The sequence below is a fragment of the Corvus cornix genome, chromosome 2, assembly GCF_000738735.6.
Source record: "Corvus cornix cornix isolate S_Up_H32 chromosome 2, ASM73873v5, whole genome shotgun sequence".
Lineage (NCBI taxonomy): Eukaryota > Metazoa > Chordata > Aves > Passeriformes > Corvidae > Corvus > Corvus cornix.
This window is the reverse complement of record NC_046333.1, coordinates 47633378-47658878: the sequence shown is the minus strand read 5'-3', so window position 1 is coordinate 47658878 and position 25501 is coordinate 47633378. Positions and strand designations below refer to the sequence as shown.

General features: G+C 39.2%; 1 protein-coding gene across 1 annotated transcript in view; it reads right to left on the bottom strand.

Annotated features, from left to right (window-relative positions):
- RAPGEF5 (Rap guanine nucleotide exchange factor 5) overlaps positions 1-25501 on the bottom strand; it is a 159343-nt gene that overhangs the window by 116404 nt on the left and 17438 nt on the right. Inside the window, exons 2-6 of the mRNA XM_039570699.1 lie at positions 14216-14266; positions 12975-13081; positions 11823-11944; positions 10308-10476; positions 5021-5087 (exon numbers count right to left, since the gene is read on the bottom strand). Coding sequence (XP_039426633.1) covers positions 5021-5087; positions 10308-10476; positions 11823-11944; positions 12975-13081; positions 14216-14266 — 516 coding nt within the window. The remainder of the gene's footprint in view (positions 1-5020; positions 5088-10307; positions 10477-11822; positions 11945-12974; positions 13082-14215; positions 14267-25501) is intronic.

Below are 25501 nucleotides of genomic sequence, written 5' to 3'. Positions count from 1 at the left end.
TGTCGATGCCTCTGTTCTGGTCTAGTCTCAGGTTACTGACAGTAAGAAGCATTGCAGTGATGTCGCATCTTTATCTTTTAGCATTTAATAAATACATTATCCTAAGATTAGCCTCAAGAGACACTACAACCTGAAACAATTGCAAATGTACCACTTAACCCAATCAAACACTCAAGAAATGCAAATCTTTCCATGGCTGGAAAGAAAAACCCATCTTGTCAGAAGAAAAGGCAGCATTGTGGCATCCTGCAGTTTATTTGTGGTATTACTTTCACTTATAAGGTGGCACCTTTTAAGTTTGAAAGATAGTGCTAAAATCACAGGTAATAAAAAGGCTGGGTTTCTATATTTTGTCTACGTCAAGCTAAATACCTCATAGTTTGCTGTGGGCCAGGAATGCAGTGGGCCTTTTACATAACTTGAGCAAAACACTTCAGATAAAGCAGGGGAAAAATATGTTTCTCTAGTGCTAATAGTAACCAAAAGTTCCTTCATCAAAGGGTTCCATCATGATAATCTGAGCTGCCTCTCACAGGATTCACTCCAATCACAAAGAATTTGTACTGCTGAGCATCCTTCTGGATTTGATTGGTGTCCCTAGATTTCATAATCTATATGCTTTTGTCTATTTTAGCATAAATGCACTTGACATCTCTGCTGGACATGCAATTCCTCTGCATCATTACACCAATGGAAATCCATGTATAACATTCATTCCTCATTGCACACATGCTACCCATTACTATACTTCTTCCTAACAGGATTTCAGTTACTGCCTGTTTGACAAAATCGATAGTTGCACATCACATCGAAGATAATAATGCAGACACAAAATAAAATATCTAAACAAGAACTATGTATGCCTACCATATTGAGGTATTAAATTTTTAAAAATATTTTATACATACAGCTTGTTGCTAACAAAGCTAACACTATCCAAACAGTATCCCATTTGAGTAGCACTGCAGATGTCAAAACTGATTCAGTTTAAAGGCCAGTTCACCACACAATATTTACGCAAATATCACGAAAGTCTGAAAGAGGACATTTTGAGTAGGTAGTTGGCATGTTACCACATCTCAATCAGTTTTCTTTTTGCAATATAAAACAGTGTGCATAGAGAGTGATACCCAGTTATACTTCTGCTTGATTAAATACAAATGGCACATTTATATGGTGAATCTTGTCTTCAAAGAATAGAGAATTTAAAAGAGTAAATGACAACTACTGCTCTTATCACAAAACTTATCATTTTATTATAGTGGATATAGTTCTGCATCTAGCAAACAGTGCATACCACCTCTACTTTTTTCCTTTCTCTTTTTTCTCCCCATAGTAGTTTTCTGTAAGACAATGTTCTAGATGCCATTGTGCCAAATAGGACTTCAAATCTAGAGAGAAAGTGCCAATCCTTACAGAATCTCAAAATGAAATCCTGCAACACAAGGCTCTAAACAGCAAGGTTTTGAAAAACAGTACGAGTCTAGTTCACATTTTTGTATCTCAAGTTATGATAGTTTGATGGGCTCTAAATAAGAGTAATATTGGCTGATGCCTTATAGCACCAGAAAACTATTTTCCAAATACACTTCATTAACATCCTGATATTCTCTTCTCTTCCACCACAAAGTAAAGCAAAAGCTTTGCAGTGGAAACACTCATAGCTATCCCATCCTGTTCTGCTTTTACCAGACAAAACACTGAATATGAAACTGCTCTTTGGGACACGACATGGGATGCATGACAGCTCTGGAATGCTTTTTTAAACCCATGAGTAATCATTACATTTTTAAAAAAAAATCATGACCAAAAAGATTATCTGATGCAAACGTATTTCCAATGGCATTTTGCACTGTTTGCAAATTTTCCACTGCTTTCCTTTACAATTTAAGTTTAATGGTGCCTCATTGTAATGGAGCATATGATATAAGCACATAATTTGATAGGTTAAAAGAGGGATTTATATTTTAGGCACGTGGTTTCCTCCAATGTTGCTTGGGCTGGATCCTCACAATCAGTTTAGGTTCGAAAATTTGGAACAGAATCCTCTGAAAAAAAAAGCTGACACAGAAACTTTCTTCTGACCTGAAAAAAATGTTTTATTCCATGAAAAGCCAAAAGAAAAACAGAATAGACAGTGGTGAAATTTGAATCTCCAGTTACAAAGTCAACTGTAATCTTCAACTGCTTTAGTGCTGGGCTGGGAATAGGGATTTTGTGGGTTTTTTCACACTTCTGAAGTACTAGTGTGAACAGGATTCTCAATTATGAATCCTTCGAAGAAGACTGGTTTAATTTTGTACAAAATCCATAAACATTCAGTGAGCCAAAAAGCCAGCGTGAACACATTTTCAGTAATGGCTAATAACTCCACTTTCAGTTTCCAGCTCCTGCTTACAGAAACCTTTTTTTCTTTATTTTTCATATAAATTCTGAAGCTGAAAGAAAAGGAAAAAAAAAATAAGAGAACCTAGATGCTGGACTCTGTTGAATGGTGTGAGCTGATGTTTCAAATTCTTCTGGGACATAAAAGTCTTTCCATAAGGTTGCAGTGAGTACTTTAAGTCCCAATCTACTGTATGGAGGAAAAGCAGTATTCTGGAGGAATAAACAGGAGAAGTTCATATACATATGTTAAAATTTGGAGGATTCTACTCTGGTTTTGCGCCTTTTCCCCAGCGATAGACTAGAAAATCATTATAGAGGCACCACAATGTTGTGTGGAAATTCAGAAAATGCAGGAGAAAAGATCAGATTCTTGACATCACCATGGCAATAGATGGGTCTCTGGCCATCTGGAGATGGAACTGCCTAATTTTTCTTTAGCTAGTTAGCTACAGTAATAAAACGGTTCATTTAAGAAACCCTGTCCATGTGCCCTGCTGCTGGAATGACTCAGGATGTAGTCCACAGGTTTGACCTTGCAGATGTGAAACACTCTGAACTCACTGTCAATTAGGTGTTCAAGGATATGCATGTTACTCAAGTGCATCCAGCAACCGTTAGATCCAGTTCTTAAACTCAAAAGGTCACTTAGTTTTGTTGAGTGTGTCTCTTTTTTTTTAACTGACAAAACCCCCCATTATTCTATTTTTTATAAGCAAAGCTTTTGAGGGATACTGGCAAGGTTTTATAGAGTTGGCAGTTTTGCAAGTTTTTGAAAAAAATATAACTTTGCAGAAAGTATTTCACAGTTTTCTATTTTTGCTCTGTATGGAACTGAAAATGGAGGATATTGAGGTTCTGACTTCACCTTTCATTTTCAGTTAAGAAAAAATGTAGGGAGAACAAGGAATTTGAATACTGAGACAATAAAAAAATAAAGACATTTCAACACAGCATTGGCTTATGTCATACATTTTTAATTACTTTTGCATAACGTTGAATATACAGAATCACTGGCTTTCCAAACACATTACAAAATACAGCAAAAATTCTCCTTCCCTTCTGTTTTCCAGCAATTTCAAGATAGCACTGTACTTATTTTTCTCAAAATAACCCTTAGCCTCATGCCTTTTTCATAAGGACTTTACCTTGCCTGCTTCAGTTTCATCTCTGTACTTTCTTACATGCCAAAAACAGAACCAACACTAATTCCATGTTTTGATGACACCATGACTTGGGTGCTGGTGTTCACAGAGTTGCACAATCACAGAATGGTAGAGGTAGGAAAGCACCTCTGGAGTTCACCTGATAGAAACCTCTGCCGAAAAGCATGGCCAGCTTGAGCCTGTCCATCAGGTATTTGTACATAGTGATAAAGTCCTCCCACAACCTTCTGTTCTACAAGATCCACTCCCACTTCCCTCAGACTATCCTTGAAAATCAGATACTCTGTTTCCCTAACCATCTTCACGGTCATTCACATACACTCCAGTACATCCATATCTCTTGTACTGGGAATTCAGAACTGGACCCAACACTCCACATCTGGCATACCAGTGCTGAGAGGGGAATGATCACCTCCCTTAGCCTAAGGACGACACTCTTACCAATGCAGCTCAGGAAGGACTTGCTTTCTTTGGCACAAGGACATGTTTCTGGTTCAAGCTGCCGTCCACCAGGACCCCCAGGGCCTTTCCTGCAAAGCTGCTTTTCAGTCAACCCTCAGTCTGTATAGAAGCATGAGGTTATTTCTGCCAGATGCAGGATATGGCATTGACCTTTTCTGATTTTCCTGAGATTCCTGTTGGCCCATCTCTCCAGACTGTCAAGGTCCCTCTAAGTGGCCGCACAACCATAGAATCATAGAACTATTTCAGTTGGAAAAGACCTGTAAGATCAAGTCCAACTGTTAACCCAGCACTGCCCAGTCCACCACTAAACCATGTCCCCAAGTGCCACATCCACACATCTTTGAAGTACCTGCAGTTTGGTGAGCAGACATTCCTCCCAGTGTTGCATTGCTTGCTAATTTGCTAAGGGTGCACTCTGTGCCATCATACAGATTACATTAAATTGAGTCAGTCTAGCTTAACTTTCTGAAGTCCTGTCTGTCTGCTTCTTAGAACACTGATCTTACATGATAAACAAGATGCACCAAAGTCTAGCAGAAACAGGATAATCTCTTGTTTATTATGGTGAAGTTAACTGAGGCTAAACATAGTTGGGAAGCCCAGGTTTCCCAGGTGTCTCTCCTCAGAAATTTATGATAATCTATACAAGGGCTGCTGAAGACTTTTCTCTCCCTTTGTCTCCCATCAATGTATACTTGACCAAGAGGGTCTGAGTGTAAAGTACATGGCACAAAAGTAACCTTGGTCTTCCAAATTGGTGTCTTCTGGGCCATGAATAGCATCTATTACAAGAGCAGGCTGCAGCAGTCCTTGCTTAGTTTGATTTTAATAGCTTTGGAATTGTACACTAAGGTCTCAGTAAAGCTATCCCCTTCCACAGACTAAAAAAACAGTCTTCATAGACAAACATCTGTTCACTTAGACTAAGTCTTTCATTTGAAAGGATTCAAAACATGACAATATTTCAAACATGATCAGTTCAAACTTTGATGCAATGACCTTACCGCAGAAGTGAGACGAGCAAGAATTTCAGCATTGGTTTCTGCCGTATCTTCTATTTTTTGATCAGGCCTTAAAAAATAAAAATAAGATTTTATTATTTCTTTCATTCTGTTTCAACATCTTTTGATTCATGAAAAGTAAGGAACTGTGTAGCCACAGGCACTAATGTAAAAGGGCCTTTGAGATTCCACATCAAAATGAGGACTGCAACATGACAATAATTAATCGTGTCAGTAACGACAGAGTACACCCTTTGTCCCTTGCTGTCAAGAACTCTTTTGATCCGACCAACATGAAGCAGTGAGAGAATTCTTCAGCTATAAAAATATGATGAAGGACTGAGGAATGCAGGACCCTTTAGATCAGAGTTGCTTATTTGACTGTGTATTTTGCATTGCTAAAAACATACTCTATGAACAGAGCAAAGAGTTTTCTATCTGCCCATGACCCTGCTTTGCTCATGTGTGGAGCAGCACCTATGGAATACAACTTCACGTAGATGAAAACAGACAACATCAAAATAATTTTGAGACATGCGAAGTTCAATATTCAGAAAAAATAAACCAAAGTGAAAATAATGTATTTAAGAAGCCATAAATAACCAAACTAAAGTAACAGCTGAGAACACTATTTGGTTGTCTTGACAGTAAGTCACAGGAAAGAGAGACTTAATGTGTCATTTCAAAAGTGAGGCAGTGAAGATAGAACCCTCCTAGAAGCTGTCCCAGAAGTCTGGCCCACGTGGAAATAGCCACACAAAAAGGACAGTACAGGATAAGACTGTGTTTTTCTTTTAAACAGTCTCATTCCCATCCCTAAAACATCTGTAAGCCTTTCAGAAGCTTTATTGACAATCAGAAGCATTATACCAATATGATAGGGTTATAACTATAGGAAGAAGTAAAAGAAAATGCCCTTGAGATCTTTACTTTTCTTGGTATTCAGGAAGCACTGGCATGCCAGCAAGCTGAACAGATACACATAACTGCAGCTGCTGTAATAAACATAAATCCCAGGTATCGGCAGAAGCTTCTGTCTTTAACTAAATTATTTAATTGCTTATATGCCTCAATGTCCTTTGGGAGAGAGCTGGCAACACATTTGGAATATGCAGCTGGCATATTGTGGTTCTTACATCCCATGTCAAAAAATTTAATTCCCTGATTAAAAAATTAAGGTCAGAAAGCACAGAATGACACATGCATTCATTTTGGGGTGAGCATATTCAGATCAAAATGGTAATTCAGATTAAAATCACAATTATTTCCACAACTGCCTTACCTATTCAAAGAAAACATGATTTAACATTTTAAGTGTTATAAACAGCCCAAAAGAAATAAATGGATGCATTTTCATTTACAAAAACTGATTTATTCAGGTTGTCTCTCTATAATTTGGAATGAGATTAAAATAACTGAATTCTTTAGAGGTTTCTCTACACATCTGATCTCTTCTGATCTCTCAGAACCAGGCTAGGACCTGATTCTTCTACACTGGAGGCAGAAGATAGCAGCTCAGTAGACACAGCCACAGATGCAATCTATAAACCCAGAAGAGCACATAGCATAGCTATTTCCTTCTTGGGCCTTTACCACTTCATTTTCTATTTAAAAGTACTCCCAGTATTCATCTGCATATGGGCATCAAATACTTCTGAAACCATGAATATACTAAAAATTAGAGTCAGTTCTTCAGAATCAGAGAGGAAGGGTATATTATGCCACCCAGGCCAATGGACAAAAGCAACACTTATCACCCTAATTTTTTTCAAGAGTGGACAGCTAGGACCTAGTAAGGCTGATACCAAACAGGAGCTATAAAGCCCAGGCAAATTAGTGCTTATCCAGTTCAGCAACCTGTGAGCTTAATCTGCTAAGCAGAGCGAGATGCAGGGATGCTTGTCCTAGATCTGCAAGCAGACAAGTCAGTTTCCATACAATACCTGAGAGCTGTTTGTCTTCAGCAAAAGCTTTCCAGGAACTCCATAAGGCAGTAACTAAATCAATATCCCATCCTGGCTATTTGCATTAAAACCAAATTGCTTTTAAGAATGATTACTTTTCTGATATCAATAAAATGCAAATTGTTTCAGGACAGAAGACCGAATACAGTTCTACACTTCTGAAAATAAAAAGCAATATAAGATTAAGGAAAAAATCTCTGCTAACATCTCTTCCAATAATTTTTAAAAGTACTATGGGATATATTTCAACAGCCTCAGGTACCCAGTGCATTCCTGAAATGTTCACTGAGTCTACCAGTGGTTCTGGGAATTGTTATAAACACTCCCACTTACAAAGAAGGAAATAGAAGCACGCAAGGATTAAACACCTGATACAACACTATTGCAGTAAATGGAAAAGAATTCAGGAGGCATTGAGTGAGAACCTAAGTGATTGATCAAGCTTGCAAGAGAGTCCAATGCACAGCTTTCAATCCAGATTTTTTGTCCCCAGGCTGTTGCAATATTCACTTGTGTTCTACTCAAGTAGGATGACTGTGATTAACGCTGGGTGTTTAATGACTCCAAGAGGCCTCTTCGTTGGTCCCATCTCATTTGACAACATTTACAGCATCTCAGTCCTGTGGAATATGCACAACAACATTAGCCTTCAGATTAGCATGAACTGAATTTCTGCTACGTCCTCACTTGTTTTCCATGGTGAATTCCCGCTAATGTTATGTTGAATGTAAGGAATTTCCACCAAGGTCAACAGGGAGCATTTATTCAGGAACCATAAGCGTATCTCAGACTTCAGAACAGTACAATCGTTGTAGAGCTTCCTATAGTTTTATTTGGGAACACCACTAAAACTGACCAGAAACAAATACAGATCCATCAAAAATCTGTACAGCGAGTCAAATCTGAGCTATGTTTATTTAACAGGGTTTCCAGAATAGCTGCTGAAGGAAGTCCCCAGAGCTGCTACTGCCTACTCATGTCTACAGACTTCTTCTGGGAGAGCAGAACCATGGTACTTCAGAGACCCACTGATGCACCCAGAAGCCCAGGCAAGCACAAGGCTGCAGAGGAGACAGAGGTCATCTGGCCTCTGGGACCACCAGGAGATGTCTAGTGTTGCTTTCTGGTGCACAAGCAGGCAGTTCTTTCTGATTTCATCAAAAGCAGGGAATCTAATTAATAAAGTAAGAATTTATCTATCCCTATGTACATTTAGAATTAATGCTGTCGATACAGATTGTAAGAAAACCTAAGACAGAAAAATGAGTACAAAAATACTAAATTATAAAAAATCCTATGCTTCTAAAGGTAGGCAAAACAGCTCATATATTCGAAAAAAGACAAACCCTTCAGGGACAGGTTTTTAGAATTGCCCTCTTTCCTCATGAAAAAGAGTATATGGCTTTATTTAACCAAGTCAGACAACTTTAACAAACATCTCATCACACCTACTCCCTTTCTGACTGTGTTTTAGCAGTTTATTATTTGCATCAAGCATGAAGAATTTTGAACCTGGAAAAGTCTCCTTCCGCTTTAATATCACATTCCCTCGAGGGTATACCATTACTTAAAATTCAATTCCTACAATGTATACTTTTTCGAAAAGCACCCTCACAATCTGACGGGTAAAAGCTCCAGAAAACAATTTTTCAGTGACAATATTCCCAAAAGGAATCCAGCTTCAACTCAAATTTGAATAATGTGAGCAGGAAGGAGCTGGAAATGTACATTAGTGAATAATTGTTCAATTCATGTGACAGGGATCATCTTCCACTGGAAATGACAGTTGCACTGAAATGATAAAACTGCAAAGCAGACTGTAAACTTGAACCTAAAAAGCCTTCAATCCATTTTCTTACCCAGCATCCTTCACATAACACATCAATATGACCTATCTATTCTGTCCTTTTGATTCAAATCCTTAGAACAAGTAGACATGAACCATGAAAAGTGGTCTGATTTACAGCGGTGAGAAAAATCCCAATTCCCATTAAAATCAAGATCAAAATGCCCTGATATTTAAGGGACAGACAAACTGTTTAGCACCAGAGTTGGCTGGAAGACAAGAATTTCTATTTGCAAAAATAGTCAAAGGTTTTCTCCCATATGAGTCAGCTGCTTAGAAGATCATATTCAGTCCTGCTGCTCTAGCCAGCTTGGGGTTCTTATCACTTGTCTACACTCACTCAAGCTGATCAAATAAATGCATTTTAAAGGGAAGCACCACTCCAGAACTGCCAATATTTGATTGGTGAGGGCAGTCAGCAATAGGGGAGGGAATCAAGTTTCTGCCCTGACCCAGGTAGAGAAATTACTGAGGTTTTTTTTCCAACCAGCTCAACATGTCTGAATTTAAGAATCTGGGCTTGAGGCAGCTTACAGGGTCTTTAGCTTTTGTACTCATTTAAAACATTTCTATTGGACATCCATTTTAGAGAATGAGCATTTTTAAAAGCTAATATGTAGAAAAGGAAAGTACTCATAGAGGAAAGTTTTGTCTTTGGCATCAAAAAGAATAAATTCTAGTACTGCCAGAGTAATAGATCTCCAAAGTATTGAGGATCATCATGTTAGGGACAGTGGAAGAATTTAACTCAGCTTGTCTATTCAGGCCAGCTCCTGCAGATTTACTAAAGAAAAAATGGTCATGAGTCTTCAGAGCTCTCACTAACACTTTTCTCCTCTATTTTGGCCTCTTGCTGTGGAACAAATAACTATGGTTTCCTTCTAGCCACTCTAAAAAGCAACCTTAGAGTGCAGCCATACGAGCACAGAGAGTAGGATAACATCCAATAGTCAGGTGAAAGAGGAGGCATATAGGAAGCAAAACTCTTGAAAGATATATTCTGAAAAAGGAATAATAATGTGAGACTACAGAGCTCTGGCAAACAAACAGTAGAAAACTAAAATCAAATGACTGAAGGTATCACATTTCCATCCATCTTGTCAATCCATCTGAAAGCTGATCCAGACACATCACAAGGGCATCTGATCTGCTAGTCAATCAGCATCAGAGCATCCCTGCTGCCAAATTCATGCCAAACCTCCAAATGTAAGAGGAGACCAAAAAAAAATCACATGCCCAGGTAACATAGCAAGCTAGAGGCAGCAAGCTAGTGCCTAAAAACTGTAATATGCCCAAAACCCCAAGTCAAGTGCCTCAATTTTTCTACCCATACTGACCTTAGATTAAAAGCACATCTCTACAAGATTTGTCAACCCCCAAAAGAAAGCTGTCTCATTTGCAAGGTGATTTGGGGATAAACAGTGTCATTATAAGGCCAGACACTTATAAAATAGTCAGTAAAAGTTGCATGCACACTTACAGATTGCACATGTCAATCCTGGGAGGAGACAGTGGCAGTAGCTGAAGCAGGAGCTTTACTCCATTCTTCCATGCTTCCTCTTTCTCAAATTCACAGAAAAGGTAGGTACATTCATCCGCTGAGAACTGGTAGAAAGCATGAGAGTCTTGAAAATAGAGTTGTCTGTCCACTGTTAGAAAAAATAATATTAGATCTCCTTTAAATCTTCACCATGTAAAGATTCCATACTTCTACTTCTGTATTGCACTTGATCTTAATGCTGAGTTGTACCATCACACAGGGCAAAAGGATTGAAAATTTAACACAGAAACAATCCTGCCCTCTCAGTTTAATTCAGTGCATCCAAACAGGAAAACCCCAGAACCCCAGTTTAAAAATATCCAGGATCCTGAAATTCAAGCATTAAGACTGATGAATATTTAATTGGTTTTGGAATCAGTTCAGGATTAGGATATAAAAACCTTCCTCTTTTTTGTTAGATTTCTGAGTCTCAGTTTCCATTGATTTCTAAACTGTTCTCACTAATGGTCAGGCACTAATAAACAAAGCTAAGTAACGGGGATGCAGCCCATCATTATTCAAGCTTCTCCTCAGATTCAGGGCTACTAGATTTGTAGACTAGACCTGGATAAGAAGATGCATCAGTTGTCTTCCTTGAAAAGAATGGGATTTAATGGGGAAAAAAGGAGAGAGTCCAAAGCCAAAAGCACAAGATCCTGCTACAAGTAATTTAGCCCTTGCTGAGGCTGCATGACCAGACATACTGTCAGTTTAGCTGAAGAAAACCTTAAGGTACACTGCCAGTGTACATATGCAGAGATCTTCCGTAACTCCTCACCTTTTCACAGGATAGAGGCTAAGTGTCTAGCACAGACCCCAGGGTAGGGTATGATCTGAGTTGAGCTACCTAAGTAGTCCCAGCCTCAAGGTAAAATCCATCAGATATCCAGAGGCTGGTTACCAGTGTAATTATCACCAACCACATTAGCTGGACCAAATCCCTCAGTTTGGTGGAGGAGGTAGGGACAGCAGGATAGAACCTGGCCTCACCACCATCTCAAGGAGCTGGATCTTCTCTCAATCCATTGTAATTAAAAATTATGGAAAACAGAGACAAAACAAAAATCATTAATAGCTACAGAAGTCATCTGGTGAAGCCATGATCTGCAGTGACTAAAGAGCTGCTATCTTGTGAGAAACCTAAAATAGCTTGTGGGGAAAAAAAAAAAGGCTGGAAAAGACACGCGTTCTGTCTGGAACTTGATAACAGGCAATTACAGTTGCAAAAGCAAAAGGAAAGAAATTGCCAAAACCAAGGGATTGCTCTTTCCTATTTATGAAATGAAAGGTCACAGAGGTAAAATTCCAAAAAGGATAGTAAAATAAACAACTGACAAGAAAATTGGATAAATCTGTGCTTTTTTTCTTTCCCTTCTCCCATCAAAAACAGGACTCCTGTCCTATGCAGGAGAAAGTGATAGCCTTCCTCACACTGGAAGTACTGTCAAGACTGACCTGACAATATTATGCCCATATCCAGGAGAAGCTGCCACACTCCAGCTGCTGTAGATCTGCACTTGACAAAAGGGCACTGCTCCAAAAGCCAGTCTACGAGTTCTGATCCAACACAGCTTCTCCTGAAAATAAGCAAAACTTCACTTCTTAAACTACAGTAATGTTAAAACATTCTTTTATAATAAAGAGCTATTTTTTAAAGCTATCAAAATTCAACCTTTTTGTTCAGCAGAGCAAACTCTTTGTCTCAATTGCTAATTTTTGTAAACCTATTCGTTTCAAGGGAAGAAATTACATTGGCAAGCCTCAGGGGATACCTTTAGCTACAATGAGGGAACTTATGTCAGATGAGCAAGTTCCCTTACATACCTGATTCATGTAGCATACTTTGCAATATATAGCATTTTTATCAATTTGTGCTGCATACAGATCATCCAAAGGTGCATAAGAGATCTAAATGTCATAAATAAAATCCAGCTTTTAGCCTCAGGATTTTATTTCCTTTCTGAGCATAGGCATAATCAGTACAGCTAAACAATACGTGCAAGACCTTTAGTGCTGCTCTAGGATGTAGTTAATCTTTCATATTATTGGTAAATCTATATATTTAAATAACAATAAATAAAAAGTAGTGGATTTTTCTTAAACACAGGTGCAAAAGAATGGTGCTGTAACAGAGAGCTGCACGTTTTGGTATAATTGGAAACAGGAGGAAGCATTTATGCTACAATGCAACACAAATGGAAAATCACTTCATTACAGAAATATTCCATAAATTACATGCAAAAATCACTGTGTCACTAAATCTTGGAATCCAATTAAGCTCTTTTATAACTCCAAACCAGGGCTGAAATTAATACTCTTTCTTTTCAACAAAATAACTGACAAACACTATTGTATATGAAAATCATAAGCAATTGAATTAATGGATGTACAATCAGGCCACTGCTGCTTTCTGGCAACTGACATAGTAATGTAAGAACAGATATTAAGATACATGAGACTTTAAAGAATTTTTTTAAGAAAATATTTTCAATTCTTAGTGACATACACAGAACCTCTCACACAGAATATACGCTCTTGTCAAATCAGGGCATAGATAAATCTAAATAAAACTCATAAAGTTGATTAAAAAAAATTATTTTGATTTACCTGCAAATGCCAGTAAGGTATACCCTGTCTTTAATTAGGTCAGAAGCTTGTAGAGTAAAAATATTCCTGAGAGCTCTCCCAGCACAGGAAGAACTTTCTCCATAAATCTGAATGAAAAGAGAAATTGAAAACTGTGACAAACAGGGATTTATTCCTGCTGTAGTAAATTGCCTTGCCACTGTCCGTTCCCTCCCTCTGAGCAATGGCTTCGTCCCATAAATAACAAGCAAGCACTCAAAGTCTCATAGGAAATGCACCCCAGCTTCTGCCAGTTGTATCATGGGTTGCAGGTGCCCCACGAGCTGGGCTGGTTTTAAATTTGCTGCCCTAGAAAAGGAGAGTTTTTACTGTCCATCAGCTTTGCCTTTGAACAACAGACAAGTTAAATGAAAACACATGTTATCCTAGCAAAGCAGAGACATATTAACCATTGCAAAAACACACAGATACAGTTTAAAATAAATATAATTTCCTATGTATTTGAGCTAAATAATTTATTTCAAGCCTAATACACACTGGAAGACTATTTCATAGTCTTTTGTTTTTGTTCAGAACCTTCAGAGGTTTCCTGTGATAGCTGTAGATCACTTCATCCATGCATTGCCAGGATATGGTCTTTCAGAATGGACAAACCTCTGATTTCCCCACACCTGACTTCTACCTTGCACCTCAAGGCTGTAGTTGTGTCTATCAAAATAGAACCCAACTCAGTCTTCCATAAAACCATATTCCATCCAGATCTTGTGTACCACTCCTTACTGAAGAGTTTACTTTGGGCTTCTCTTGTGATGTTTCCTCACTGTCCCAGCAAAACACACCAAGTGACACAAGTTACTAACTTGAAAGGAAAACAATGCTGTTTGGTTTCATCTTTTTGTTTGTTTGCCCCTTATGTTTAGGAATCTTTTGAGGCATATAGAATAGTTCTGAGACAGCAAAGTCTTGTGGCATGCAAAGCAGAGTTCTCAAGTGCTGTAAAAGTAAGCTAAACAGTGGTAATAATTTAAGTGACTGGGAAGCAAGTGCACATTGGAATTAGCAACAATTCAGTTTGCAAACTCAGTAATAGAAAGACGTGATTTGTAGCACACACACACAAAATGATAATTCCTTAACTGGATTTAACTGCAGGTCACATTCACAAGTGTCTTCAAAGCTATGATTAAGAGGTCGAACCGAAGCAAAAACATTCCTACTATGTTGTTTGATGAAATGGAAGTAAAAAGAAGCTTCACAAGTACCTTATTTGAAGGAGTTTCCAAATAGGGATTTGAGATTCTTCTGGACAGGGTCTGTAAGGTAATTTGGGAGACTGTTAGTTTTGTTAGGGTTTTTGTATGGAAAAAAAACCAAAAAAGTAGCTGCAATCTAGTCTTTTAGCTATTGAAATCTACATAAAAACAATTTATCAAATAATCTGAATAATCTAACTCATGTCTCCAAATAATGACTGTTTTACATAGGAAAAAGGTTTGATAAACTCAGTTCTGTGTTGTTTATTGCATTTATTCTTGATCTGGAAAAGTAGATGAACAATGAGATGGCAAAGCCTATAGATAACACACAATTATTTGGCTCAGGAAAGATCAAAAATGACAGTGAAGAATCTCAAGATAAACCTAAAAAATGCTGGGTGAAAAGACAGTATCATGATGAGCTCAACATTGAAACCAGCATGTACTAGAGGGAGAAAATGTAATTACACATACTTTTAAAGCAAAGTTTATGAATTCAGTGAAGACACCTCAGGGTCACAGAACCCTTCTCAAGGAAGACCACTCTTCTAAATTAAATTCTTAACTGTAGTTAAAAGAAATTAGGATAAATAGTGAATAAAATGGCGACCAGTGGGGAGGTAACGAATATAGATCAGTGTTATCTCTGCTGTGCCACATATTGCACTGGTAACAGTGTCTGAAAAAATGAATGCTCCAGTGTTAGAGGGGATTCATAAAAGTAGTCAGAATAATAAAGGATTTGGATACATTTTAATAGGAGAAAAGACAGAAAAGGCTGTGACTATTTACCTTACAAAGGAGAGATTACAAGAAACATAATGCAATTATACAAAATGGCACAAAGAAAAGACAGACTTTCTGTGCTCTGCTTTACATTACATGAGAATTACTGATCACTCAATGAAATTAGAGAGGAATCATACTTCAGGAGACAGAAAGGAAAACCACAAATATGTCTTCACAGCAGGGAAATGCAAATGCCAAAATCTTACCACTGATCAATAAAGAATGTGATTTAAAATTATAAAATTCACAGTGAACCAGAACTCTGAAAGGCAAAGACAGGATAAACATCTCCATAAGAATCAGGTTACCCCACTTTTACTCACCATGATCCTCCCATACCTTGTAATTATTAAAAGACAAGATATTGTCTATGCTGATGCTTACTTGCAACTTCTATCTTACTATAAGCCACAAAAGACACAAATAAACACTGCCTAAAATAAACCTGGAAGTGGAAAAGAAGATGTTGTGCAGGTGCACTGGCACTACAACAGGAATATCATGTGGTGCTCCCTCACATTATTCCAACTTGTAAGCAGCATAATTAATTTCTTGCTTTGAGAGGGATCCAATTCTCACTTGGTATATTGCAATCAAAAAAACCCCCATCCTTCACACCCTGTAAGAACTACAGAATCCATATTTCAGTAACACCACCTGCTTTTTCCTCCCTGTATTCTTGCTACTGTGTTTTTAGAAAGGGAAGGGATGAGGAACCACAGAAGCATCTATCGCTGTTTACCCTTCCATGTTCATCACGAACCTTAATGTAGTTCCATGCAAAACAGTAGCTCCATATGGAAATACTGTAACATATAAGCCTTATTTCCCTCTCCCATACCCAACAAAGATGCTGTAAGAGCGCAACACTGCCTCAGATCCCACTCACCCTTCCTAGCTGGCATGTCATTAACACCTCGCTTCTGCAGCAGCCCTACATACCACCACTTCTCTTGGTTTCTGTCCAAGCCTTTCATCCCACAAGCCTCACTCACTGCAGCAGCACAGTCAAAGTTTATACATTGATTTCCTTGCTCCCTGCTCCTTTCCCAGGCTGGCGCTGACAGAGGACAGGGAGGCTCACTCAGGAAGAATACTGGTACTGCAGCGTGCACTTACATAACAGCGTAAAATGAAACTCAGCAAAAAGGACAAATTTGGTTGCCTTCTACAAGGGGCTTTCAGTGCTGATGGACAAGAGAAGAGAGACGGACATCATCTACCTGGACTTGTGCAAAACATTTCATACTATCCCGCACATATCCTTGTCACTAAGATGGAGAGACATGGCTTTGACAGACGGACCACTCGGTGGATAAGGAAATGCACACACTCAAAGAGTTGTGGTCAACGGTTTGATGGCTGCATGGAGATCAGTGATGAGTGATGTCCCGCTGGAACCATACTATTGAACATCCTCATGTTAACATGGGAATATGGACAGTGGGATTGAGTGCACCCTCAGCAAGTCTGGGGTTGACAAGTTGAGTGGTGTGACTGATACTCTAGAGGGAAGGGATTCCATCCAGAGAGACCTAGACAGGCTTGAGAGCTGGGCCTGTGCAGTCCTCATGTATTTCAATAAGGCCAAGTGTTAGGTCTTGTGCCTGGGTTGGGATAATCCTAAACATGGACACAGGCTGGGTGATGAGTGGATTGAAAGCAGCCCTGTGGAAAAGGACTTGGGGGTGTTGGTGGATGAAAAACTGGACACGATCCAACTGTATCCTGGGCTGCATCAAAAGAAGGAGGACCAGCAGGTTGAGGGAGGTGATTCTACACCTCTACTGTACTGTTGTGAGACCCCACCTGCAGTACTGCATCCAAATGTCAGCTTCCCAGCATAATAAAGACAGGGATCTGTTGGAGTAAGTCTAGAGAAGGGCCACTAAGTCGATCACAAGAACGGAGCAACTCTCCCATGGAGACAGGCTCAGAGAGTTGGAATTGTTCAGCCTGGAGAAAAGAAGGCTCCAGGGAGATCTTGTAGTATCTTCCAGTATCTAAAGGGGGCCTACAGGAGGGACATAGGGGGACTCTTTGTCAGGGAGTGTAGTGAAAGGACAGCAGGTAATCATTTTGAACCGAAACAGGGTAGATTTAGATTAGATATTAGGAAGAAATTCCAAGGAGTCTGCAAAAGGTGTCTGATGCTGAAAACCAGGAGAGAAAAAAACCCCAAATTTCTAGTTTATCCTTCAGACCACAAAGTTCTAGCTCTGGTGCAGAGAAGAGAGGAGGAATTCACAGCCCTGAAATGGGAGGAGGGAGGACAGGACAATAGCTTTTCAGTGGCAGCCTGAACCCATATCAACTTGGAGCAAACATGAAACACTGGAGGGATCATGAGATTACATTTAGCTTGCCACACAGGAACCTAACCACCCAAAATTCTAAAAACGTAAGAAAATGGAAACTGGATGGGAGAAAACAAAACAAAAGTGGAAGTGGCTTTCTGGAATAGAAAAAATGGTCTTTCATGTTGATGCTAGTGCAGCCTGTGTAATGTTGAAACACTCATTGCAGTTAGGCTGAAATTGATACAGAAATTTAGGATTTTATGTCCTAACTGCCATGATATATCCTGTTTTCTTTTTTTTTTAACTTGCCTCACTAAATATTTAGGTACTGAGCACACCTTTGTTCAGCAGACTCTGCTTTGGCTGTTGGGGACAAACTGGGCTGTAAATGGTCCAGCCTATCTTTAAAGACTCCAAATTTTGGGTGGCTCTCCCTGAAGATAGCTGGTAAATGTAGGCTGCTCCCCCCAAATTATTTTGACACACACACGGATTGAAAATACATTTGCAAACCACTCTAAGAATAAGCCCAAATTTTTAAATTAATTAATTAATTTGCTTTTTAAAGCAAATTAATTCACCATCTAGCAAACAGCTCATCTCTCATGAAAACTACCTTGGAACAGTTATTGATGCCCATGCCAAGTACTGCTTTCCAGCTACGGCCACCCTGGCACCCCATGTGCCTCTCCACCAGCTTGAGGAGAAGCTTTGCCAAACCACATGTCAGGGAGAGGACCAGGCTATGGCAGCACGTGTGGTCCTGGTACAGAAGACCATATGTGTGGGAGATCCAGAGCACTGGGTGTCCTCCAGAAGGGCTGCCCCATCATACATGGATAGGTGTGCATAGGTGGCTTCATCTTCCCTGCTGGGGACGCAGGAAGAAAGAGGCAGAGAGCAGTCCTGCGGGCTGGATGATCCAGAGCCTGAACTATGAATGTGGCACAGGGATGGCACCGTCCTAGCTTGGGGACACAACCTGCATGTGACAGGAGAGGACAGCTGGGCCAGGAGGCCCATAGAAGGTTTTGGAATAGGACTGCTAGTATCCAAATCTGAATACACCACAGATAATTTAGTCTGAAATTGGGAAAAATTATAAAGGAGTTTACTGTGGTATTTAAAATCACTAAAATCGCAGGGAGTAGAGTAATGATGTGAAAAGAAAGGGAGGATTAAAATAAAGTGACCAGCAAGTAATTGAAACATCCAGAAGGAAATATTTCTCTACAATCTATATGATCAGTTTATAGAACTATAAGCCAAAGAATTAAATATGCCAGGTAGGTTTTTAGAAGCACAGGCTAATTCAATGACTAATACTACATGCAAGGTCTATACCTAAGTTTAAGTTAGTATTGCTTGAACTGTACAGTTGTTTTTAAAACAAACTGAGAATTTCTGACATTATTTAAAGTTAAGCATGCAAAGATATTGATGATAATATTTTAATATGTCAGCACAAACTGATTTTTTTAGACGTTTGGAAAGAAATTCCCCCACAACATACTGCACAACAAAGTATACTAATGGTTCCACTGGAAAGAACAGGTTGTATCTTACTGTAAGATGCTGACTTAGTTCCTTCCTTTGGAGAGTATTGAACCGGTTCCACTACAGCAACTCCCTGTGCATTTACTACAACCTGGTTAATGTTTTATTCAAGGACTAATGGTACTACAGAGCACGGGTTTAGTCGTATCTTTTGGAGATTCATCTGAATTTTCTCCTCATTTTTAGACCTGGGATTTTGCTTTGGCCACGTCTCAGTTTGGGAGAATGACTTGCCTACAAGTTGCTTGTGCTTCGCCTCCTGCCCAAGCTGTTCCAACAACTGCTGATATTTCTGCCATTGCCAGCACTGCAGTCACAGTAGCATCAGCAATGCTCCATACATCTGCTAGCAATTTAATCACTATCATGCTCAGAAAGAAACAAAGCAAGAGTGCTTCAAGCTCCAGTTCAAGTGCTTTCCTCAGCTGGGATTTAGTGCAGTGGTAACAGCCAGCAACCTGTCTACACTAGAAGTCACACTGTAACACCTCAAAAGAGGCTATAGAAATTGTAGGAAAATAATAATTTCAAATATGGAACAGAAATGTTTTGCCTTTCTTCTAAGAGCTTCTGATATTCATGTGCAGTTAGCAAGAAAAAAAATTGACAAAAATGGGAAGGAAGAATTTCTTTTTTAGTCAAGATTACTCCTGTTACTAAATCTTTTAGAGTGGGATTTATTTTAAAACTAACAGAAATGAGGAAAGGCCATGATTCATCTTCCCCAATATATTGTCCAAGTTTCCACTCCAGATTTTTCAAATATCTAGGTCTTTAACTGGTTGTGTTTCCAAAATATGAGCATAATATTCTGTGCTTAGGAGTTTGCAATGTGCAATCAAATTCTACCTGTTTTCAGTTTACAACCCACTCATCGATATTTTTCTGTTTGATCAGAGCTTGATTTGCAAACATGCCCATGCTCAACTCCATACTGCTGAGCAGTTCTAGAAACATTTTTGTTATATACAAATATAGTAAAACAATTGTTCATAGTTTCAGGGCACTGTCACTATGTCCCTAAAGAATTTAGTATAGCACTTGTGCATTTCAAACTGGATTACTCAATATACTTAAAATTAAGCAAATGCTTCGATGTTGTTATTCCCTAAATATAAATAGCCTGAACAAAAAATCATCTCATTTTGAAATGCACATGGCATAGCACAGACTACCTGGTAATGAGATCATTTCTATTCCCTGACAGGGGAATTTCTGCAACTACTCAACACCTGAATCCTAAATTGGCTAATGTGACCACAAAGGAAATTATATATTCAGACACATATCCAACAGGAATTTAAGCATCCAAACCTAAAATACACTTTCACAAGTACTCATGCTGGAAACTTCTCACATTCCAACTATGAGAGCATATGGAAAAGGATCACAAATAAAGCTAAATACAAATTCACTCTCAAAAACAATCATCTGCTTTTACTTTTCCTTCCAATGATCATTCAGCTGTAAGAATACAGTGGCTCAGGAAAAATTTTTAAAATCCACCAGAGGTATTTACTTAATTTCCCTCAGGCTTCTCTCCCACTCCACGAACAAATCAAAAAGTAATTATTTTTGTCTCAACCAGATTTTGTTCTCCCATTATGAACCCTGACAATGACAATGCCAATGCCACAAGAGCGACAGAAACCACTGCAACTGTCACACCTGACAGAAAGCTGTGGGGGTTTTTTATCAAAAATATTTGCTGGAGTTGCCAAAAGCAAGCAGCTACAATAATTAGAGAGTTTCCACTCTAGCCCTGATCTGAACACAGATCCTGAAACAAAGCTGGGCTGTACCTGCCTGGCACACCCTCCTCAACCTGCAACACAAGAAGGCAGTAATTTCTGCAGGAGTAAATGCTCATTTATTCCCAGTGCTTACTCATGCCAAGCAAGGAATGGGGGAAGGGAGCAAAAAATTACTGAACAATATGACTTATCATTTTGCCACCTTTGAATTTTTTGCATTTGACATCACTTGCTACTGTCTAAATGATAGGTGTTTTAAGCAGAAGTAAGACATGGGTCTTGTGTTTAGTAGATGAAATGCTAGTGCTGTTTGAAGGTGGCTGGATATAGGGAGTGTTGTCATGAATCCCAATCCGTTTCCATGTGGCAACAGATTTTTTCTTGTTGCTAAGGCACAGCAAGCAGAGTTGGTTGGGAAGCTAGCTGACTTTCAGAGGATATCATTCATATGAAATCGTAGAATATGCCTGACTTTCTGCCAAATAATATTCGTAACAAACAACCTTCCCCCACTGCTCCTCTTGAAATCCACTGGCAGAATTCACGGGTAATGAAGAACAACCAATGTGACAGTTCTCTGCATTAATATTTATTTAAGATTAAATATACAACCCTTTATAAAGGATCTTTTTTATAAAGGAAAGATCTTCTCCTGATCATCTTAAACTTCATATACTTAGGTGTAGCATAAAAAGGTCAAAAAGCTGTAAAAAGAAAAATCTTTCTTTTTATTGAATTCAGCAGAGCTTGCAATTTAGGGCTCCCAGATGAGCCTGAAGAGCTCTCTGGGGAAACCCAAATGGGTCATTAATGAAAGAAAAACAAGGAGGTATTGTCATCTGTTTTCTGTATAGAAAGAACTTAAAAAATAAGTTATTTCATGAAGGGGAAATCCACAACTCAAGGTTCATTCTCACTTCCCCCAAAAACAGAAAGGGATGTGAGAAGAAAACGGATGCTCTTTATAAAGACAAGTAGAGCTCTTTATGTTTAAAGACTTATTTCTGAGTCAGTGACAGTTAGGAAAGTCATGCATTTAGAAGCATTTCTCTATTTTCCAGTACCTAGCAAACTAAATATGGCTGAATGGATCTGTGCTTCAAACACAACTAATTTTTACTTAATCTGGCATAAACCATTCACTTTTAAAGTCTCTGGAGCCTAGCAAGGAGTGTAATTTAGTGTCCAAGAGCAAAATTTATTTGCAATGCCCTTTTCTTTGCCCAAAAGAAGTTAAGAATAGAGTATCATAGAAGACAATATGGCAGGGTTGGCTGGTTTCTCTCCTCCCTCTTCCTCAGTCCTACCATGCCGAAAAGACCAGGGTAAATCTAGCTTCAGGAAGGCACCAACACAGGCTCCTCCATCTGTATCCTGTCCCTCAAATAAAGCTGCAGCACCCTGACACCTACCCGGATCGAGAGAAAGGGAGAAGTGGTAAGCTGGCAGAAGGGGATGCCTCAGTTAGGAACTTTATGTTACCAGAGAAAGGAGACAGCCACCCTCCTGCTAATGAGGAGTTCCATGATCAGATTAAAGTACCCTAAAATGAGGCTGCTAAGAAGCAGGTTGTGTCCTCTCTACACCTGTTCCCACCACTCTTCTCCTTTGTGCTTCCACACGTCTGTGAAGCCGTGTCCTGAACCAAGCTGAAGGACCAATGGCTTTGAATCGGCTCATTAAACAGAGCTTCATTTCAACAGCGATGGTTTCCCTCGGTGGGGTCACTGGGGAGCCACACAAACACGGTCCCAGCACGGCGAGCAGCAGGGGCACAGGCGAAGGCTGTGGGATGTGGAGGGAGGCAGGAAGGGACAGCTGTGCTCAGAGGAAGCACTTGTTTATGCTAAATTAAAGCTATCCAAGGAATGATGGCATAAAACATGCCTAATAAAACCTTTTTATGTTGACAGAGCAGTGTCTCTACTCTGTCAACATAAAAAGGAAGTTAACCATGCTCACAAAAAATGACAATACAAAATTCAAGGGCATCAGCAATGGGGAACTTCACTTCTGATTCCATGTTCATGTAAGTGCATCAGCTGAAGCAAATTGCAATTCCCATCTCATCTACAACTGTAGACTGCATGGTCATAGTTTATAAAACAGGAACAGAGTTTAAACAAGATTTCCCTTTCTTATAAAGAGAGAATGGACGTTTTCAACTCATATGCTAATACAAGGTTTGCAATGAGAGTTCATTAAATATGAAAAGAAAGAATCAGAATTTTACTGCTTTTTATCATGCTTTATATAACATTAAAATATGCAGAGTACACTTCATTGTCTATTCCTGTTCCTTCGTTAACTAAATTTTATTGCAGCATTTGTGCTCTAGTTTGCCAGTTCGGCCATACATTTCCTAATGCTACCTTACAAAATTCCCTGTGCATTTCACTTTTCCTGGCTGTCAGCAACATTTCACAGGAAAGCAGTATCCTCCCTTTTTTCCAGTACAAAATAGGCACTGAACAGACTGTTACCATAAAGATTTAGCAATATTGTTGTACTTATATTTCTTTAAAACTTAGCACCAAATAAATGCAGTAGATGGTCAATGTCATCTACCACTGTGTCCCTAGTCACCAGCATCTGGTTTGGTTTTGATCTGGAGGGCAGCATATAAGAGCAGATGGGTAGGGGGGTTTAGTAATTGTTAAAATTTTGTGTAACAGCTAATATTTCTAATGATGCAAGTTGCAATTTGATAGTACATTATTTGGAGCTTTCAAAAGAATGTTCACTGGATATTTCACACTACAATTAAAACAATGTTCCCAGTGACAGGTTACCATTTATTTTCAGATAAATCAAAATGAAGACACCAACAAAACAGTTAAAAGAGAGATGAGGAGAAGGAAAACGCAGATTGTCTGCATACTTAAAAGCTTTTCAAAGTACCTCTGTTGACATGTTTCTTATGTTGCCAGCAAAATACCTTCTCACGACACATTTCCAAATGAAAAAAAAAAAAAAGCAAGCAGCATGGCACATCTACTTAGCAAAGGCATTCTGAAAGCCAGGCAGCCTGACTTACAACATGCATTAGTAAAAAGAAATTTATGAGGAAATTGTGTGTCAAACACAAGCATAAATGCTCAGGTTGTAAAATCTTCTTCCTGGAGTTTTTGTAACTTCCCCAGACAGGGTCCTGCACAATTTCTCTGGCTTTGAATTTTGTCCTGAACAGAGCAGGGGTTGGATCAATCAATCTCCTGGAGTTCCCTTAGTACCCAAGTAATTTTGTAATTGTCTCCTGCTCCATCACCCCCAGACAATTTAATTCTGCTAGTCCAGCCAGCTGCACCAGGCATGGGAGATAAAGTCTATGGAGCTTCAGGGCAACCAGAAGTATGTTTTCATTCTGTGTTTAAAAAAAGGCTCTTAAAATCACGTATTTTCATGTTAGCCTTCCACCAAAACTTTTCCCCATCACATTACCCAGTGTGCCAGGTCTCAATTGCTGACATACCCCAGCTGTCAACATCACTGCAGATGTGCCAGAACTTGGCCTTCAGCAAGCCACATTTTTCAGAGATAAAATATAATAAAACTTTTAAAGCAGACAATCAATTAAGTGATTCATCTCACCTGTCACTACCAACCACCCACCACGTAGGTGTAAGTTCAAATGTTCCCTCTCTGGTGTCAGGCAAAACCAGCATGGCTGGGTACTTGGTTTTTGCCAGCATAGGTTCAGGAGCCTTCTTACGAGCTGCCGCCATAACCCAGCTGCAAGGATTCTCACCTCTGCCACAAGAATTCTAGCAAACAGCGGAAGGGCAAAAATATCCAATATTGCTGCAGCTATTTCAGTGAATGCAGATGCAGGAACAAAACCCCAACTATTAGGAAATATTCAGCAAATCAGCTGTGAACGATGACGACAAATAGCTAAAAATGTCAATACAGAGTGCATATATTATTGAATAAGAAAATCCATTAAAATCTTAATTCATTCAGAAGCAATTTGTAATTAAAGAAATAGTTATATAGTTTTCAATAACTAAAGTACATTTAATGTTTCAAGTTGCCTTCCTGGCAACTTTTTAAAATTTTCTTTTAATAGGCTGTACACAGGTTGTCCATGAATGGGCTCACAAGTGCACAAAGGTAGGTTTTTAATGTCCCTATTATTTAACGTCCCTGCTCCCAGAGAGCCCTGCTTTTACCATTGCCTGCACAAGACATAAGTCACCTAGTGATTTCCCAAACCTTTTTCCTACTAGGAGAGCACAGTTACTCCTTTCTGGTACAAAATATTGAAATTATTTTCTCTGTGTTTCTGAGAAACTGATTTTCTGATTTCGTAGAGACCAAGTGGCCCACTGGGAAAAGCACCAGACTGTTCAGTGTACCTTAGTTTGATTCCTGAACATGGTGTGGCCACAACCTTCAGCAAGTCATTTCCCTTCCCATGCCATGGGGATGACCATGAGCACTCTCTGAAAGCACTTTGAGACCCACTGGTAAAAATCTGCTATCAGCTAAGGGCCAGAAGCCCACAAGTACTCTTCCATGTACCCAGGGCAGCCCCACTCTAAGTACCTATCGGACATTTAGAATGCAACAAATCTAGACTGAAACTGCTGACTTCTGCTTTTCTTGCTTCTGAGGTTTTCCGAGAGCAGGAGTAGCCTGGAGGGTGGGTGAACAAGCTCTGCTTAAAGAAGTTTGCATTAGAGCCTGAACAGTTTGAGAATCTGCAGTGCTGTGGTTTGTATTGGCAGCGTTCCGTTACGTGACCTCTTGGGAACAATAATAATTTCACTGACAGTAGCTCTTGGCACAAGCCAGTGCCAGCCTACTATGAACCAGAGAGTGGGAGTTCTTAACCACTTCCAGAAGAACAGCTGTAATTTTAATTGTAAAGCTTAACTGCTTTAGTTTCA